The 17,693-nt window shown below is 48.2% G+C and overlaps 1 protein-coding gene across 1 annotated transcript; it reads right to left on the minus strand.

Moving 5' to 3' along the window:
- Positions 1-5,313: 5,313 nt before the first annotated feature.
- On the minus strand, positions 5,314-12,992 carry LOC121846989 (extensin-2-like). The gene is made up of 2 exons (XM_042326246.1): positions 12,517-12,992; positions 5,314-7,024 (listed from the first exon to the last, which is right to left on the minus strand). The coding sequence occupies exons 1-2, from the start codon at positions 12,990-12,992 to the stop codon at positions 5,314-5,316; spliced, it is 2,187 nt and encodes a 728-aa protein (XP_042182180.1).
- Positions 12,993-17,693: the final 4,701 nt, after the last annotated feature.

A 17,693-nucleotide genomic window follows, 5' to 3' on the forward strand; every position in this document is an offset into this window, starting at 1 on the left:
TGTTTGTGTGTGTTCTGTGTTCTCTCCCTTTATGGGAGCCATATGGTCATTCACTGCCCCTCCCTCTCTGTAATCTATCCAATCACTGCCCCTCCTTCTCTGTACTCTATCCAGTTACTAGTACAACAACTCTCAATACCAGCACATTGGTAAATATTTACAGTCTGGGCACAGAATAAAAAAGAGGGGGAAGAGAAGAAAAGAGAGGGGGAGAAAGAGAAGAAAAGAGAGGAGGGGAGAAAGAGAAGAAAAGAGAGGAGGGAGAAAGAGAAGAAAAGAGAGGAGGGGAGAAAGAGAAGAAAAGAGAGGTGGAGAAAGAGAAGAAAAGAGAGGGGGAGAAAGAGATGAAAATAGAGAAGGAGAAAGAGAAGAAAAGAGAGGTGAAGAAAGAGAAGAAAAGAGAGGGGGAGAAAGAGAAGAAAAGAGAGGGGAAAGAAAGAGGAAAAGAGAGGAGGGGAGAAAGAGAAGAAAAGAGAGGGGGAGAAAGAAGAAAAGAGAGGAGGGGAGAAAGAGAAGGAAAGAGAGGGGGAGAAAGAAGAAAAGAGAGGAGGGGAGAAAGAGAAGAAAAGAGAGGGGGAGAAAGAAGAAAGAGAGGAGGGGAGAAAGAGAAGGAAAGAGAGGGGGAGAAAGAAGAAAAGAGAGGAGGGGAGAAAGAGAAGAAAAGAGAGGGGGAGAAAGAGAAGAAAAGAGAGGAGGGGAGAAAGAGAAGAAAAGAGAGGGGGAGAAAGAAGAAAAGAAAAGAGAGGAGAGGAGAAAGAGAAGAAAAGAGAGGAGGGGAGAAAGAGAAGAAAAGAGAGGGGGAGAAAGAAGAAAAGAGAGGAGAGGAGAAAGAGAAGAAAAGAGAGGAGGGGAGAAAGAGAAGAAAAGAGAGGGGGAGAAAGAAGAAAAGAGAGGAGGGGAGAAAGAGAAGAAAAGAGAGGGGGAGAAAGAGAAGAAAAGAGAGGTGGAGAAAGAGAAGAAAAGAGAGGGGGAGAAAGAGAAGAAAAGAGAGGAGGAGAAAGAGAAGAAAAGAGAGGTGAAGAAAGAGAAGAAAAGAGAGGGGGAGAAAGAGAAGAAAAGAGAGGAGGGAGAAAGAGAAGAAAAGAGAGGAGGGGAGAAAGAGAAGAAAAGAGAGGTGGAGAAAGAGAAGAAAAGAGAGAGGGGGGAGAAAGAGAAGAAAAGAGAGGAGGAGAAAGAGAAGAAAAGAGAGGTGAAGAAAGAGAAGAAAAGAGAGGGGGAGAAAGAGAAGAAAAGAGAGGGGGAAAGAGGAAAAAGAGGAGGGGAGAAAGAGAAGAAAAGAGAGGGGGAGAAAGAAGAAAAGAGAGGAGGGGAGAAAGAGAAGGAAAGAGAGGGGGAGAAAGAAGAAAAGAGAGGAGGGGAGAAAGAGAAGAAAAGAGAGGGGGAGAAAGAAGAAAAGAGAGGAGGGGAGAAAGAGAAGGAAAAGAGAGGGGGAGAAAGAAGAAAAGAGAGGAGGGGAGAAAGAGAAGAAAGAGAGGGGGAGAAAGAGAAGAAAAGAGAGGAGGGGAGAAAGAGAAGAAAAGAGAGGAGGGGCAAAAGAGAAGAAAAGAGAGGGGGAGAAAGAGAAGAAAAGAGAGGAGGGGAGAAAGAGAAGAAAAGAGAGGAGGGAGAAAGAGAAGACAAGAGAGGGGGAGAAAGAGAAGAAAAGAGAGGAGGGGAGAAAGAGAAGAAAAGAGAGGAGGGAGAAAGAGAAGAAAAGAGAGGGGGAGAAAGAACAAAAGAGAGGAGAGGAGAAAGAGAAGAAAAGAGAGGGGGAGAAAGAAGAAAAGAGAGGAGGGGAGAAAGAGAAGGAAAGAGAGGGGGAGAAAGAGAAGAAAAGAGAGGGGGAGAAAGAGAAGAAAAGAGAGGAGGGGAGAAAGAGAAGAAAAGAGAGGAGGGGCAAAAGAGAAGAAAAGAGAGGGGGAGAAAGAGAAGAAAAGAGAGGGGGAGAAAGAGAAGAAAAGAGAGGAGGGGAGAAAGAGAAGAAAAGAGAGGAGGAGAAAGAGAAGAAAAGAGAGGGGGAGAAAGAACAAAAGAGAGGAGAGGAGAAAGAGAAGAAAAGAAGAGAGGGGAGAAAGAAGAAAAGAGAGGAGGGGAGAAAGAGAAGAAAAGAGAGGGGGAGAAAGAGAAGAAAAGAGAGGGGGAGAAAGAGAAGAAAAGAGAGGGGGAGAAAGAACAAAAGAGAGGAGAGGAGAAAGAGAAGAAAAGAGAGGGGGAGAAAGAAGAAAAGAGAGGAGGGGGAGAAAGAGAAGAAAAGAGAGGAGGAGAAAGAGAAGAAAAGAGAGAGGGGAGAAAGAAGAAAAGAGAGGAGGGGAGAAAGAGAAGGAAAGAGAAAGGGGGAGAAAGAAGAAAAGAGAGGAGGGGAGAAAGAGAAGAAAAAGAGGGGGAGAAAGAAGAAAAAGAAAAGAGAGGAGAGGAGAAAGAGAAGAAAAGAGAGGAGGGGAGAAAGAGAAGAAAAGAGAGGGGGAGAAAGAAGAAAAGAGAGGAGAGGAGAAAGAGAAGAAAAGAGAGGAGGGGAGAAAGAGAAGAAAAGAGAGGGGGAGAAAGAAGAAAAGAGAGGAGGGGAGAAAGAGAAGAAAAGATAGGGGGAGAAAGAGAAGAAAAGAGAGGAGGGGAGAAAGAGAAGAAAAGAGAAAAGGAGGGGCAAAAGAGAAGAAAAGAGAGGGGGAGAAAGAGAAGAAAAAGAGAGGAGGGGAGAAAGAGAAGAAAAGAGAGGAGGGAGAAAGAGAAGACAAGAGAGGGGGAGAAAGAGAAGAAAAGAGAGGAGGGAGAAAAGAAGAAAAAAGAGGAGGGAGAAAGAGAAGAAAAGAGAGGGGGAGAAAGAACAAAAGAGAGGAGAGGAGAAAGAGAAGAAAAAGAGGGGGAGAAAGAAGAAAAGAGAGGAGGGGAGAAAGAGAAGAAAGAGAGGGGGAGAAAGAGAAGAAAAGAGAGGGGGAGAAAGAGAAGAAAAGAGAGGAGGGGAGAAAGAGAAGAAAAGAGAGGAGGGGCAAAAGAGAAGAAAAAAGAGAGGGGGAGAAAGAGAAGAAAAGAGAGGGGGAGAAAGAGAAGAAAAGAGAGGAGGGGAGAAAGAGAAGAACAGAGAGGAGGGAGAAAGAGAAGAGAAAAAAGAGAGGGGGAGAAAGAAAAAAGAGAGGAGAGGAGAAAGAGAAAAAGAGAGAGGGGGAGAAAGAAGAAAAAAGAGAGAGGGGGAGAAAGAGAAGAAAAGAGAGGGGGAGAAAGAGAAGAAAAGAGATGGGGAGAAAGAAAAGAGAAGAAAAGAGAGGGGGAGAAAGAACAAAAGAGAGGAGAGGAGAAAGAGAAGAAAAGAGAGGGGGAGAAAGAAGAAAAGAGAGGGAGGGAGAAAAGAAGAAAAGAGAGGGGGAGAAAGAGAAGAAAAGAGAGGAGGGGAGAAAGAGAAGAAAAGAGAGGAGGGGCAAAAGAGAAGAAAAAAGAGAGGGGGAGAAAGAGAAGAAAAAAAGAGAGGAGGGAGAAAGAGAAGAAAAAGAGAGGAGGGAGAAAGAGAAGAAAAAGAGAGGGGGAGAAAGAGAAGAAAAGAGAGGTGGAGAAAGAGAAGAAAAGAGAGGGGGAGAAAGAGAAGAAAAAGAGAGGGGAAGAAAGAGAAGAAAAGAGAGGAGGGGAGAAAGAGAAGAAAAAAGAAAAGAGGGGGAGAAAGAGAGAAAAGAGAGGAGGGGAGAAAGAGAAGGAAAGAGAGGGGGAGAAAGAAGAAAAGAGAGGAGGGGAGAAAGAGAAGAAAAGAGAGGGGGAGAAAGAAGAAAAAGAGAGGAGGGGAGAAAGAGAAGGAAAGAGAGGGGGAGAAAGAAGAAAAGAGAGGAGGGGAGAAAGAGAAGAAAAGAGAGGGGGAGAAAGAGAAGAAAAGAGAGGAGGGAAAAAAAGAGAAGAAAAGAGAGGGGGAGAAAGAAGAAAAGAGAGGAGAGGAGAAAGAGAAGAAAAGAGAGGAGGGGAGAAAGAGAAGAAAAGAGAGGGGGAGAAAGAAGAAAAGAGAGGAGGGAGAAAGAGAAGAAAAGAGAGGAGGGGAGAAAGAGAAGAAAAGAGAGGGGGAGAAAGAAGAAAAGAGAAAAGAGAGGAGAGGAGAAAGAGAAGAAAAGAGAGGGGGAGAAAGAAGAAAAGAGAGGGGGAGAAAGAGAAGAAAAGAAGAGAGGGGAGAAAGAGAAGAAGAGAGAGGGGGAGAAAGAGAAGAAAAGAGAGGAGAGGAGAAAGAGAAGAAAAGAGAGGAGCGGAGAAAGAAGAAATTAAGGAGAGGAAAATAACAGATCAGTGCGCAGGTGGAATACATCTTCAGGTGTCAGCAGAGGGCCAGGAGGGAGAGACAATACACTTGGTCAGGTATTAGCAGAGGGACAGGAGGGAGTGACAATACACTGGGTCAGGTATTAGCAGAGGGCCAGGAGGGAGTGACAATACACTGGGTCAGGTATTAGCAGAGGGCCAGGAGGGAGAGACAATACACTGAGTCAGGTATTAGCAGAGGGACAGGAGGGAGTGACAATACACTGGGTCAGGTATTAGCAGAGGGCCAGGAGGGAGTGACAATACACTGGGTCAGGTATTAGCAGAGGGACAGGAGGGAGAGACAATACACTGGTTCAGGTATTAGCAGAGGGCCAGGAGGGAGTGACAATACACTGAGTCAGGTATTAGCAGAGGGACAGGAGGGAGAGACAATACACTGGTTCAGGTATTAGCAGAGGGCCAGGAGGGAGTGACAATACACTGGGTCAGGTATTAGCAGAGGGCCAGGAGGGAGAGACAATACACTGGGTCAGGTATTAGCAGAGGGCCAGGAGGGAGTGACAATACACAGGGTCAGGTATTAGCAGAGGGCCAGGAGGGAGTGACAATACACTGAGTCAGGTATTAGCAGAGGGCCAGGAGGGAGAGACAATACACTGGGTCAGGTATTAGCAGAGGGCCAGGAGGGAGAGACAATACACTGGGTCAGGTATTAGCAGAGGGACAGGAGGGAGAGACAATACACTGGTTCAGGTATTAGCAGAGGGCCAGGAGGGAGAGACAATACACTGGGTCAGGTATTAGCAGAGGGCCAGGAGGGAGAGACAATACACTGGGTCAGGTATTAGCAGAGGGACAGGAGGGAGAGACAATACACAGGGTCAGTTAGAGTACTGAGTACTGGGTCAGGTAGAGTACTGGGTCAGGTAGAGTACTGAGGTGGTAGAGTACTGGGGTGGTAGAGTACTGGGGTGGTAGAGTACTGGGGTGGTAGAGTACTGGGGTGGTAGAGTACTGGGGTGGTAGAGTACTGAGGTGGTAGAGTACTGGGGTGGTAGAGTACTGGGGTGGTAGAGTACTGGGGTGGTAGAGTACTGAGGTGGTAGACTACTGGGGTGGTAGAGTACTGGGGTGGTAGAGTACTGGGGTGGTAGAGTACTGAGGTGGTAGAGTACTGGGGTGGTAGGATACTAGGGTGGTAGAGTACTGGGGTGGTAGAGTACTGGGGTGGTAGAGTACTGGGGTGGTAGAGTACTGAGGTGGTAGAGTACTGGGGTGGTAGAGTACTGGGGTGGTAGGGCACTGAGGTGGTAGAGTACTGGGGTGGTAGAGTACTGAGGTGGTAGAGTACTGGGGTGGTAGAGTACTGGGGTGGTAGGGCACTGAGGTGGTAGAGTACTGGGGTGGTAGAGTACTGGGGTGGTAGAGTACTGGGGTGGTAGAGTACTGAGGTGGTAGGGTACTGGGGTGGTAGGGCACTGAGGTGGTAGAGTACTGAGGTGGTAGAGTACTGGGGTGGTAGAGTACTGAGGTGGTAGAGTACTGGGGTGGTAGAGTACTGGGGTGGTAGGGCACTGAGGTGGTAGAGTACTGAGGTGGTAGAGTACTGGGGTGGTAGGGTACTGAGGTGGTAGGGTACTGAGGTGGTAGAGTACTGGGGTGGTAGAGTACTGAGGTGGTAGAGTACTGGGGTGGTAGGGTACTGAGGTGGTAGAGTACTGGGGTGGTAGAGTACTGGGGTGGTAGAGTACTGGGGTGGTAGAGTACTGGGGTGGTAGGGTACTGAGGTGGTAGAGTACTGGGGTGGTAGAGTACTGGGGTGGTAGAGTACTGGGGTGGTAGAGTACTGGGGTGGTAGAGTACTGGGGTGGTAGAGTACTGAGGTGGTAGAGTACTGGGGTGGTAGAGTACTGGGGTGGTAGAGTACTGGGGTGGTAGAGTACTGAGGTGGTAGACTACTGGGGTGGTAGAGTACTGGGGTGGTAGAGTACTGGGGTGGTAGAGTACTGAGGTGGTAGAGTACTGGGGTGGTAGGATACTAGGGTGGTAGAGTACTGGGGTGGTAGAGTACTGGGGGGGTGGTAGAGTACTGGGGTGGTAGAGTACTGAGGTGGTAGAGTACTGGGGTGGTAGAGTACTGGGGTGGTAGGGTACTGAGGTGGTAGAGTACTGGGGTGGTAGAGTACTGAGGTGGTAGAGTACTGGGGTGGTAGAGCACTGGGGTGGGGGTACTGGTAGGGTACTGAGGTGGTAGAGTACTGGGGTGGTAGAGTACTGGGGTGGTAGAGTACTGGGGTGGTAGAGTACTGAGGTGGTAGGGTACTGGGGTGGTAGGGTACTGAGGTGGTAGAGTACTGAGGTGGTAGAGTACTGGGGTGGTAGAGTACTGAGGTGGTAGAGTACTGGGGTGGTAGAGTACTGGGGTGGTAGGGTACTGAGGTGGTAGAGTACTGAGGTGGTAGAGTACTGGGGTGGTAGGGTACTGAGGTGGTAGAGTACTGGGGTGGTAGAGTACTGAGGTGGTAGAGTACTGGGGTGGTAGGGTACTGAGGTGGAAGAGTACTGAGGTGGTAGAGTACTGGGGTGGTAGGGTACTGAGGTGGTAGGGTACTGAGGTGGTAGAGTACTGGGGTGGTAGAGTACTGAGGTGGTAGAGTACTGGGGTGGTAGGGTACTGAGGTGGTAGGGTACTGAGGTGGTAGAGTACTGGGGTGGTAGAGTACTGAGGTGGTAGAGTACTGGGGTGGTAGAGTACTGGGGTGTTAGAGTACTGAAGTGGTAGAGTACTGGGGTGGTAGGGTACTGAGGTGGTAGGGTACTGGGGTGGTAGAGTACTGGGGTGTTAGAGTACTGAAGTGGTAGAGTACTGGGGTGGTAGGGTACTGAGGTGGTAGGGTACTGAGGTGGTAGAGTATTCCCTTCATCACTCTCTTTCTCCCTCCCTTTGTCACTCTCTCTCTCGCTCCTTCCCTTCGTCACTCTCTCTTTCTCTCTCTCCCTTCGTCACTCTCTCTCTCTCGCTCCCTCCCTTCATCACTCTCTCTCGCTCCCTCCCTTCATCACTCTCTCCCTCTCCCTCCCTTCGTCACTCTCTCTCTCGCTCCCTCCCTTCATCACTCTCTCTCTCCCTCCCTTCATCACTCTCTCTCGCTCCCTCCCTTCATCACTCTCTCCCTCTCCCTCCCTTCGTCACTCTCTCTCTCGCTCCCTCCCTTCATCACTCTCTCTCTCCCTCCCTTCATCACTCTCTCTCGCTCCCTCCCTTCATCACTCTCTCTCGCTCCCTCCCTTCATCGCTCTCTCTCGCTCCCTCCCTTCATCACTCTCTCTCTCTCTTCCTCCCTTCATCACTCTCTCTCTCTCCCTCCCTTCATCACTCTCTCTCTCGCTCCCTCCCTCTCTCTCTCCCTTCATCACTCTCTCTCTCCGTCCCTCACTCCAATTCATTATAGTTTCATTTATTTCCTTACTTTCTCTCCCTTCCTCCTCTCTGCTGCGGTGAATGGAAGGTCAAGGCTTAATCTGAAAAACACAAGGAAAAAGGTGAGAAGAGAGGAGGGGAAAGAGGAGGAGGAGTGCACCCCTCGAAGATCAAAGACTCTGTTCCATTGTGAGGCAGTACAATGGAAGCTGTAGCTGTAGCTGGGAGTGACTGGAGGGTGAGGGAGGGCTAACCTCCCAGCTGGCCAACTGAAAGCCCGTAGGGGGGGTGATTCATTGGGGGAAAGAGAGAGGGTGGTGGAAGCGGGTAATGCTGTGCTGTACAGTATAGTAATGTCCGAGGAGACTCGGAATAATATAAGACACTGACTATATAGTTGTTATTTAGGTCGTCATTGTTAAAAAAGAGTTTGTTCTTAACCTACTTTCCTAGTTAAATGAAGGTTAAATAAAATAAATAAAATATTAGGTGTAGGTCTACGGGATTCCATAGTGAAATGAAAGACTCTTATTCTCAACTCTTTATTTCCATGTATGGTCAAAAATCTCTCCAAGTCATTGATTGTGGCAAATATCATTGCATCAAACCTGGGACCGAGAGACTGAAAAACAGCTTCTATCTCAAGGCCATCAGACTGTTAAACAGCCACCACTAACATTGAGTGGCTGCTGCCAACACACTGACACTGACTCAACTCCAGCCACTTTAATAATGGGAATTGATGGGAAATGATGTAAATATATCACTAGCCACTTTAAACAATGCTACCTTATATAATGTTACTTACCCTACATTATTCATCTCATAGGCATACGTACATACTGTACTCTATATAATCGACTGCATCCTTATGTAATACATGTATCACTAGCCACTTTAACTATGCCACTTTGTTTACATACTCATCTCATATGTATATACTGTACTCGATACCATCTACTGTATCTTGCCTATGCTGCTCTGTACCATCACTCATTCATATATCCTTACGTACATATTCTTTATCCCCTTACACTGTGTATAAGACAGTTATTTTGGAATTGTTAGTTAGATTACTTGTTGGTTATTACTGCATTGTCGGAACTAGAAGCACAAGCATTTCACTACACTCGCATTAACATCTGCTAACCATGTGTATGTGACAAATAAAATTAGATTTGATTTGATTTGATTTGATATATGGTAATGATATGTGTTCTTTTTCTTGTTGTAGTGAAAACAAGCATGCCATTCTTTGCATTAAAGCTGTGACATTCAGTATCATCTCTTTATCAGAACAATCCCTAGAGAGGTGTTAGCTGGAGGCTGGGGATGTTAGCTGGAGGCTGGGGGTGTTAGCTGGAGGCTGGGGATGTTAGCTGGAGGCTGGGGGATGTTAGCTGGAGGCTGGGGGTGTTAGCTGGAGGCTGGGGGTGTTAGCTGGAGGCTGGGGATGTTAGCTGGAGGCTGGGGATGTTAGCTGGAGGCTGGGGGTGTTAGCTGGAGGCTGGGGGTGTTAGCTGGAGGCTGGGGGTGTTAGCTGGAGGCTGGGGGTGTTAGCTGGAGGCTGGGGATGTTAGCTGGAGGCTGGGGGTGTTAGCTGGAGGCTGGGGATGTTAGCTGAGGCTAGGGGTGTTAGCTGGAGGCTGGGGATGTTAGCTGGAGGCTGGGGATGTTAGCTGGAGGCTAGGGGTGTTAGCTGGGGTGTTAACTGGAGGCTGGGGGTGTTAGCTGGGGGTGTTAGCTGAGGCTGGGGATGTTAGCTGGAGGCTGGGGGTGTTAGCTGAGGCTGGGGGTGTTAGCTGGAGGCTGGGGGTGTTAGCTGGAGGCTGGGGATGTTAGCTGGAGGGCTGGGGATGTTAGCTGGAGGCTGGGGGTGTTAGCTGGGGGTGTTAACTGGAGGCTGGGGGTGTTAGCTGGGGGTGTTAGCTGAGGCTGGGGATGTTAGCTGAGGCTGGGTGTGGGGTGTTTGCTGGGGCTGGGGGTGGGGGTGTTAGCTGGTGTTTGGGGTGGGGGTGTTAGCTGGGGCTGGGGATGTTAGCTGGGGGTGTTAGCTGAGGCTGGGTATGTTAGCTGAGGCTGAGTGTGGGGGTGTGAGCTTTTTTATTTTTATTTTTTTTATTTCACCTTTATTTAACCAGGTAGGCTAGTTGAGAACAAGTTCTCATTTGCAACTGCGACCTGGCCAAGATAAAGCATAGCAGTGTGAGCAGACAACACAGAGTTACACATGGAATAAACAATTAACAAGTCAATAACACAGTAGAAAACAAAGGGGGAGTCTATATACAATGTGTGCAAAAGGCATGAGGAGGTAGGCGAATAATTACAATTTTGCAGATTAACACAGGAGTGATAAATGATCAGATGGTCATGTACAGGTAGAGATATTGGTGTGCAAAAGAGCAGAAAAGTAAATCAATAAAAACAGTATGGGGATGAGGTAGGTGAAAATGGGTGGGCTATTTACCAATAGACTATGTACAGCTGCAGCGATCGGTTAGCTGCTCAGATAGCTGATGTTTGAAGTTGGTGAGGGAGATAAAAGTCTCCAACTTCAGCGATTTTTGCAATTCGTTCCAGTCACAGGCAGCAGAGTACTGGAACGAAAGGCGGCCAAATGAGGTGTTGGCTTTAGGGATGATCAGTGAGATACACCTGCTGGAGCGCGTGCTACGGATGGGTGTTGCCATCGTGACCAGTGAACTGAGATAAGGCGGAGCTTCTACCTAGCATGGACTTGTAGATGACCTGGAGCCAGTGGGTCTGGCGACGAATATGTAGCGAGGGCCAGCCGACCAGAGCATACAAGTCGCAGTGGTGGGTGGTATAAGGTGCTTTAGTGACAAAACGGATGGCACTGTGATAGACTGCATCCAGTTTGCTGAGTAGAGTGTTGGAAGCCATTTTGTAGATGACATCGCCGAAGTCGAGGATGAGACAAGGACATCCCTACCGACCAAGCCGACCAAGCCCTCCCTAACCCGAGCTGGGGCTAAGTTGTTAGCTGAGGCTGGGGCTTGGGTGTTAGCTGAGGCTGGGCGTGTTAGCTGAGTTAAATATGTGTCTCTATTATGGTCATACGTTTGGCAGGAGGTTAGGATGTGCAGCTCAGTTTCCACCTCTTCCACCTCATTTTGTGGGCAGTCTGCGCATAGCCTGTCTTCTCTTGAGAGCCAGGTCTGCCTACGGCGGCCTTTCTCAATAGCAAGGCCATGCTCACTGAGTCTGTACATAGTCAAAGCTTTCCTTAAGTTTGGGTCAGTCACGGTGGTCAGGTATTCTGCCACTGTGAACTCTCTGTTTAGGGCCAAATAGCATTACAGGTTGCTCAGTTTAAAAAAAAAAATCTTTCCAATGTGTCAAGTAATAATCTTTTTGTTTTCTCATGACTGTGTTGCTGAGCTATGTGAGGTCTGATTCTCTCTCGCTCTCCTTCTCCACTATTAATCTGCTAGTTCACTGTTTACCAAATCCACAGAGGATCCTGGCCTAGCACCACTCTGTTCCATTAACCTTTAACCTCTCAGCCTCAGTGGTTAAGCGCAGTGGCGCAGTGGTTAAGGGCGCTGTACTGCAGAGCCAGCTGTGCCATCAGAGTCCCTGGGTTCGCGCCCAGGCTCTGTCATAACCGGCCGTGACCGGGAGGCCCGTGGGGCGACGCACAATTGATGGTCCGGGTTAGGGAGGGCTTGGTCGGTAGGGATGTCCTTGTCTCATCGCGCACCAGCAACTCCTGTGGCGGGCCGGGCGCAGTGCGAGCTAACCCAGGTTGCCAGGTGCACTGGTGCGGCTGGCTTCCGGGTTGGATGTGCGCTGTGTTAAGAAGCAGTGCGGCTGGTTGGGTTGTGTATCGGAGGACGCATTACTTTCAACCTTCGTCACTCCCGAGCCCGTACGGGAGTTGTAGCGATGAGACAAGATAGTAGCTACTACAACAATTGGACACCACGAAATTGGGGAGAAAAAGGGGTAAAAAAAAAAAAACTTTAACCTCTGTCCTAACGCAGAGCAGCGCTATGGCTACCGGAGCCAGAGACAGGCACGGGGCAGGCAGGCGGCTAGACCAACTGTTTGCATGAGATGTGTATAACCCTGGCTGCCCGGGATCACGTTCCCTGGAGAGTTTGACAAAATCCATCTGGATAGACCACTGACAGCCCTGACTTACTAACCTGAAGACATGGACCACTGACAGTCCTGACTTACTAACCTGGTGAAGACATTGACCCCCCTCCAATGTGAACCCTACAAACCCCTTTATCTTCTATGTCAGAGGTACCCTACGAGGTCCGGACCACTGCTGGTTTTCTGTTCTACCTAAATCCACCACGTGCTGACCCATGTCAGAATCAGTCCCTGATTAGAGGGTAACAATAACCAAAACCTGTGGAACTGGCTTCGAGGTTTGAATTTGAGGGTTCTAGGTCAACTCTGCCATCACCCTGTACAATAGATTTCAGATCTGAGCATCATTTTTTGTATTATACTTTAACCTGCAATGAAAAATCAGTCCCCATTCTCAATCTCAAATATGTATTGTGTTGCAGTAGCACACGGTCAACAGTAGTTGGCAGTGCATGTTAACCTAGACGTAGGATACATGATCCTGTTGGAGAGAAGGATGATTTCCTGCACCAGCAAATTCACATAGATAGCTGGACGTTTCCACAGCCCAAGTTCAACTAAACATGAATGACCTTCCCTCACTCAACCATGACTCGTCTAAATGTTTACCTTGTGGTTGTATCCTTAGACTCTTTTCAGTATTTACCGACAGTAGTGGTTTTCTAAATGTTCATGGCAGTACACTGCACCTTCAGCCCCTTTTCACCCTGTGTGACGGGCACACTCACAGACCAGCCCTACATGCACACTCATAGACCTACGGGCTGGTCTGTGAGTGTGCCCGTAGGGCTGGTCTGTGAGTGTGCCCGTAGGGCTGGTCTGTGAGTGTGCACGTAAGGCTGGTCTGTGAGTGTGCCCGTAAGGCTGGTCTGTGAGTGTGCCCGTAGGGCTGGTCTGTGAGTGTGCACGTAAGGCTGGTCTGTGAGTGTGCCCGTAGGGCTGGTCTGTGAGTGTGCCCGTAGGGCTGGTCTGTGAGTGTGCCCGTAGGGCTGGTCTGTGAGTGTGCCCGTAGGGCTGGTCTGTGAGTGTGCACGTAAGGCTGGTCTGTGAGTGTGCCCGTAGGGCTGGTCTGTGAGTGTGCCCGTAGGGCTGGTCTGTGAGTGTGCACGTAAGGCTGGTCTGTGAGTGTGCCCGTAGGGCTGGTCTGTGAGTGTGCACGTAAGGCTGGTCTGTGAGTGTGCACGTAGGGCTGGTCTGTGAGTGGTTCATGAGGAGTGACAGAAGATCTGTCCCTCATTTAGCAGCACATAGGCCTCCTCACCCCTCCTCCCTCTCCCTTCTCTCTCTCTCTCTCCTCGCCTCCCTCCTCTCTCTCTCTCCTCACCTCCTCCCTCTCCCTTCTCCCCCCCCCACCTCCAAACCACTCCCCATAACCTCTGACCCTGATGAAAACGCACAGTCATTTATGGTAGATTAACAGGAAAGTGTGTCCAGCAAACACACTCACACACACTCGCATTCACACACCCACAACAGAACACATACAGTGCCTTGCGAAAGTATTCGGCCCCCTTGAACTTTGCGACCTTTTGCCACATTTCAGGCTTCAAACATAAAGATATAAAACTGTATTTTTTTGTGAAGAATCAACAACAAGTGGGACACAATCATGAAGTGGAACGACATTTATTGGATATTTCAAACTTTTTTAACAAATCAAAAACTGAAAAATTGGGCGTGCAAAAATATTCAGCCCCTTTACTTTCAGTGCAGCAAACTCTCTCCAGAAGTTCAGTGAGGATCTCTGAATGATCCAATGTTGACCTAAATGACTAATGATGATAAATACAATCCACCTGTGTGTAATCAAGTCTCTGTATAAATGCACCTGCACTGTGATAGTCTCAGAGGTCCGTTAAAAGCGCAGAGAGCATCATGAAGAACAAGGAACACACCAGGCAGGTCCGAGATACTGTTGCGAAGAAGTTTAAAGCCGGATTTGGATACAAAAAGATTTCCCAAGCTTTAAACATCCCAAGGAGCACTGTGCAAGCGATAATATTGAAATGGAAGGAGTATCAGACCACTGCAAATCTACCAAGACCTGGCCGTCCCTCTAAACTTTCAGCTCATACAAGGAGAAGACTGATCAGAGATGCAGCCAAGAGGCCCATGATCACTCTGGATGAACTGCAGAGATCTACAGCTGAGGTGGGAGACTCTGTCCATAGGACAACAATCAGTCGTATATTGCACAAATCTGGTCTTTATGGAAGAGTGGCAAGAAGAAAGCCATTTCTTAAAGATATCCATAAAAAGGGTCGTTTAAAGTTTACCACAAGCCACCTGGGAGACACACCAAACATGTGGAAGAAGGTGCTCTGGTCAGATGAAACCAAAATTGAACTTTTTGGCAACAATGCAAAACGTTATGCTTGGTGTAAAAGCAACACAGCTCATCACCCATGGTGGTGGCAGCATCATGGTTTGGGCCTGCTTTTCTTCAGCAGGGACAGGGAAGATGGTTAAAATTGATGGGAAGATGGATGGAGCCAAATACAGGACCATTCTGGAAGAAAACCTGATGGAGTCTGCAAAAGACCTGAGACTGGGACGGAGATTTGTCTTCCAACAAGACAATGATCCAAAACATAAAGCAAAATCTACAATGGAATGGTTCAAAAATAAACATATCCAGGTGTTAGAATGGCCAAGTCAAAGTCCAGACCTGTGGAAAGAACTGAAAACTGCTGTTCACAAATGCTCTCCATCCAACCTCACTGAGCTCGAGCTGTTTTGCAAGGAGGAATGGGAAAAAATTTCAGTCTCTCGATGTGCAAAACTGATAGAGACATACCCCAAGCGACTTACAGCTGTAATCGCAGCAAAAGGTGGTGCTACAAACTATTAACTTAAGGGGGCTGAATAATTTTGCATGCCCAATTTTTCAGTTTTTGATTTGTTAAAAAAGTTTGAAATATCCAATAAATGTCGTTCCACTTCATGATTGTGTCCCACTTGTTGTTGATTCTTCACAAAAAAAATACAGTTTTATATCTTTATGTTTGAAGCCTGAAATGTGGCAAAAGGTCGCAAAGTTCAAGGGGGCCGAATACTTTCGCAAGGCACTGTATATGCAAATACACTTACCACCCCATTTTTAGCCAACCATGTTGGAATTTTCAGCATATTCTCAGGAAAGCAGTGCAAGAGGGGGTGGGTGGGTGTAAGGGTCGATCCATTGCCAAAAATAGACCGATTTTCCCCACAAGAGGAAACAAGTAGTGCCCTGCAGTTAACTCTCCAGTACATTAAGATCTGCTACCCCACAAGACCAGAGTGCTGAGCTCAATAAGAGAACATAACAAAAGAGACGTGTCTTCTGCAGTAAATCTCATGAGCTACCCTTAGAAAGTCAGTCTCTGACATAGTCAACCCAAGCACACCGACTATCAGAGTAAACAGCATCCATGTACACCGTCACCCCAGTACTACTCCTGAAATGTTCCCAACACCACCAGTACTACTCCTGACATGTTCCCAACACCACCAGTACTACTCCTGACATGTTCCCAACACCACCAGTACTACTCCTGACATGTTCCCAACACCTCCAGTACTACTCTTGAAATGTTCCCAACACCACCAGTACTTCTCCTGATATGTTCCCAATAACACCAGTACTACTCCTGATATGTTCCCAACACCACTAGTACTACTCTTGAAATGTTCCCAACACCCCAGTACTACTCCTGATATGTTCCCAACACCACTAGTACTACTCTTGATATGTTCCCAACACCACCAGTACTACTCTTGATATGTTCCCAACACCTCCAGTACTACTCCTGATATGTTCCCAACACCTCCAGTACTACTCTTGATATGTTCCCAACACCTCCAGTACTACTCCTGATATGTTCCAACACCTCCAGTACTACTCCTTATATGTTACAAACACCACCAGTACTACTCCTGACATGTTACAAACACCACCAGTACTACTCTTGATTCATGTCCAAAGGAGCTCAATACATTTCCACACATCTTCCATACTGGCTTTGTAAGAGAAGTTTAACTATATGTACATTCAAAACTGGACATGAATGCACGCACACGCGCGCACACACACACACACACACACACACACACACACACGGCCAGCTGGATCACATTGACAGGAGTGGAGTTTGTGAGCTAGTGAGTTAGTGAGTAGAGGGTGTGATGAGGAGGGTGTGATGGGGAGGGTGTGATGAGGAGGGTGCGCACACAAACACACACACACACGTAACATGCTGAAGAGGACACTAATTTGCAACATAAGGAAGATGCAAACTGTTGCACTCTTGAAAACCACATGTAGTCTGACTCACGGATGATGGGTCTGTTTCTGCTGTTGGAGCAAAAAACACTGCTAAAATAGCATGGAACTGGGAACTGCATTGTGAAATCCAAGACGTTTCTCCATCATGGAGTCTTTCACATTCAGGGAGAGATGAGTGTGTTATGACTAGTGTCATATGTGGTGGGTTAGGACTAGCAGTGTGTGGTGGGTTAGGACTAGCAGTGTATGGTGTGTTATGACTAGCAGTGTGTGGTGGGTTAGGACTAGCAGTGTATGGTGGGTTAGGACTAGCAGTGTATGGTGTTAGGACTAGCAGTGTATGGTGGGTTATGACTAGCAGTGTGTGGTGGGTTAGGACTAGCAGTGTATGGTGGGTTAGGACTAGCAGTGTATGGTGTTAGGACTAGCAGTGTATGGTGGGTTATGACTAGCAGTGTGTGGTGGGTTAGGACTAGCAGTGTATGGTGGGTTAGGACTAGCAGTGTGTGGTGGGTTAGGACTAGCAGTGTATGGTGTTAGGACTAGCAGTGTGTGGTGGGTTAGGACTAGCAGTGTGTGGTGGGTTAGGACTAGCAGTGTATGGTGTTAGGACTAGCAGTGTATGGTGTTAGGACTAGCAGTGTGTGGTGGGTTAGGACTAGCAGTGTGTGGTGGGTTAGGACTAGCAGTGTATGGTGTTAGGACTAGCAGTGTATGGTGGGTTAGGACTAGCAGTGTGTGGTGGGTTAGGACTAGCAGTGTATGGTGGGTTATGACTAGCAGTGTGTGGTGGGTTAGGACTAGCAGTGTATGGTGGGTTAGGACTAGCAGTGTGTGGTGGGTTAGGACTAGCAGTGTATGGTGTTAGGACTAGCAGTGTGTGGTGGGTTAGGACTAGCAGTGTGTGGGGGTTAGGACTAGCAGTGTATGGTGTTAGGACTAGCAGTGTATGGTGTTAGGACTAGCAGTGTATGGTGTTAGGACTAGCAGTGTATGGTGTTAGGACTAGCAGTGTGTGGTGGGTTAGGACTAGCAGTGTATGGTGGGTTAGGACTAGCAGTGTGTGGTGGGTTAGGACTAGCAGTGTATGGTGTTAGGACTAGCAGTGTATGGTGTTAGGACTAGCAGTGTGTGGTGGGTTAGGACTAGCAGTGTATGGTGGGTTAGGACTAGCAGTGTGTGGTGGGTTAGGACTAGCAGTGTATGGTGTTAGGACTAGCAGTGTGTGGTGGGTTAGGACTAGCAGTGTGTGGTGGGTTAGGACTAGCAGTGTATGGTGTTAGGACTAGCAGTGTGTGGTGGGTTAGGACTAGCAGTGTATGGTGTTATGACTAGCAGTGTGTGGTGGGTTAGGACTAGCAGTGTATGGTGTTAGGACTAGCAGTGTGTGGTGGGTTAGGACTAGCAGTGTGTGGTGGGTTAGGACTAGCAGTGTGTGGTGGGTTAGGACTAGCAGTGTATGGTGTTAGGACTAGCAGTGTGTGGTGGGTTAGGACTAGCAGTGTGTGGTGGGTTAGGACTAGCAGTGTATGGTGTTAGGACTAGCAGTGTATGGTGTTAGGACTAGCAGTGTATGGTGTTATGACTAGCAGTGTGTGGTGGGTTAGGACTAGCAGTGTGTGGTGGTGGGTTAGGACTAGCAGTGTGTGGTGGGTTAGGACTAGCAGTGTGTGG

This window comes from Oncorhynchus tshawytscha, linkage group LG08 (genome assembly GCF_018296145.1).
Source record: "Oncorhynchus tshawytscha isolate Ot180627B linkage group LG08, Otsh_v2.0, whole genome shotgun sequence".
In the NCBI taxonomy this organism is placed as follows: Eukaryota; Metazoa; Chordata; class Actinopteri; order Salmoniformes; family Salmonidae; genus Oncorhynchus; species Oncorhynchus tshawytscha.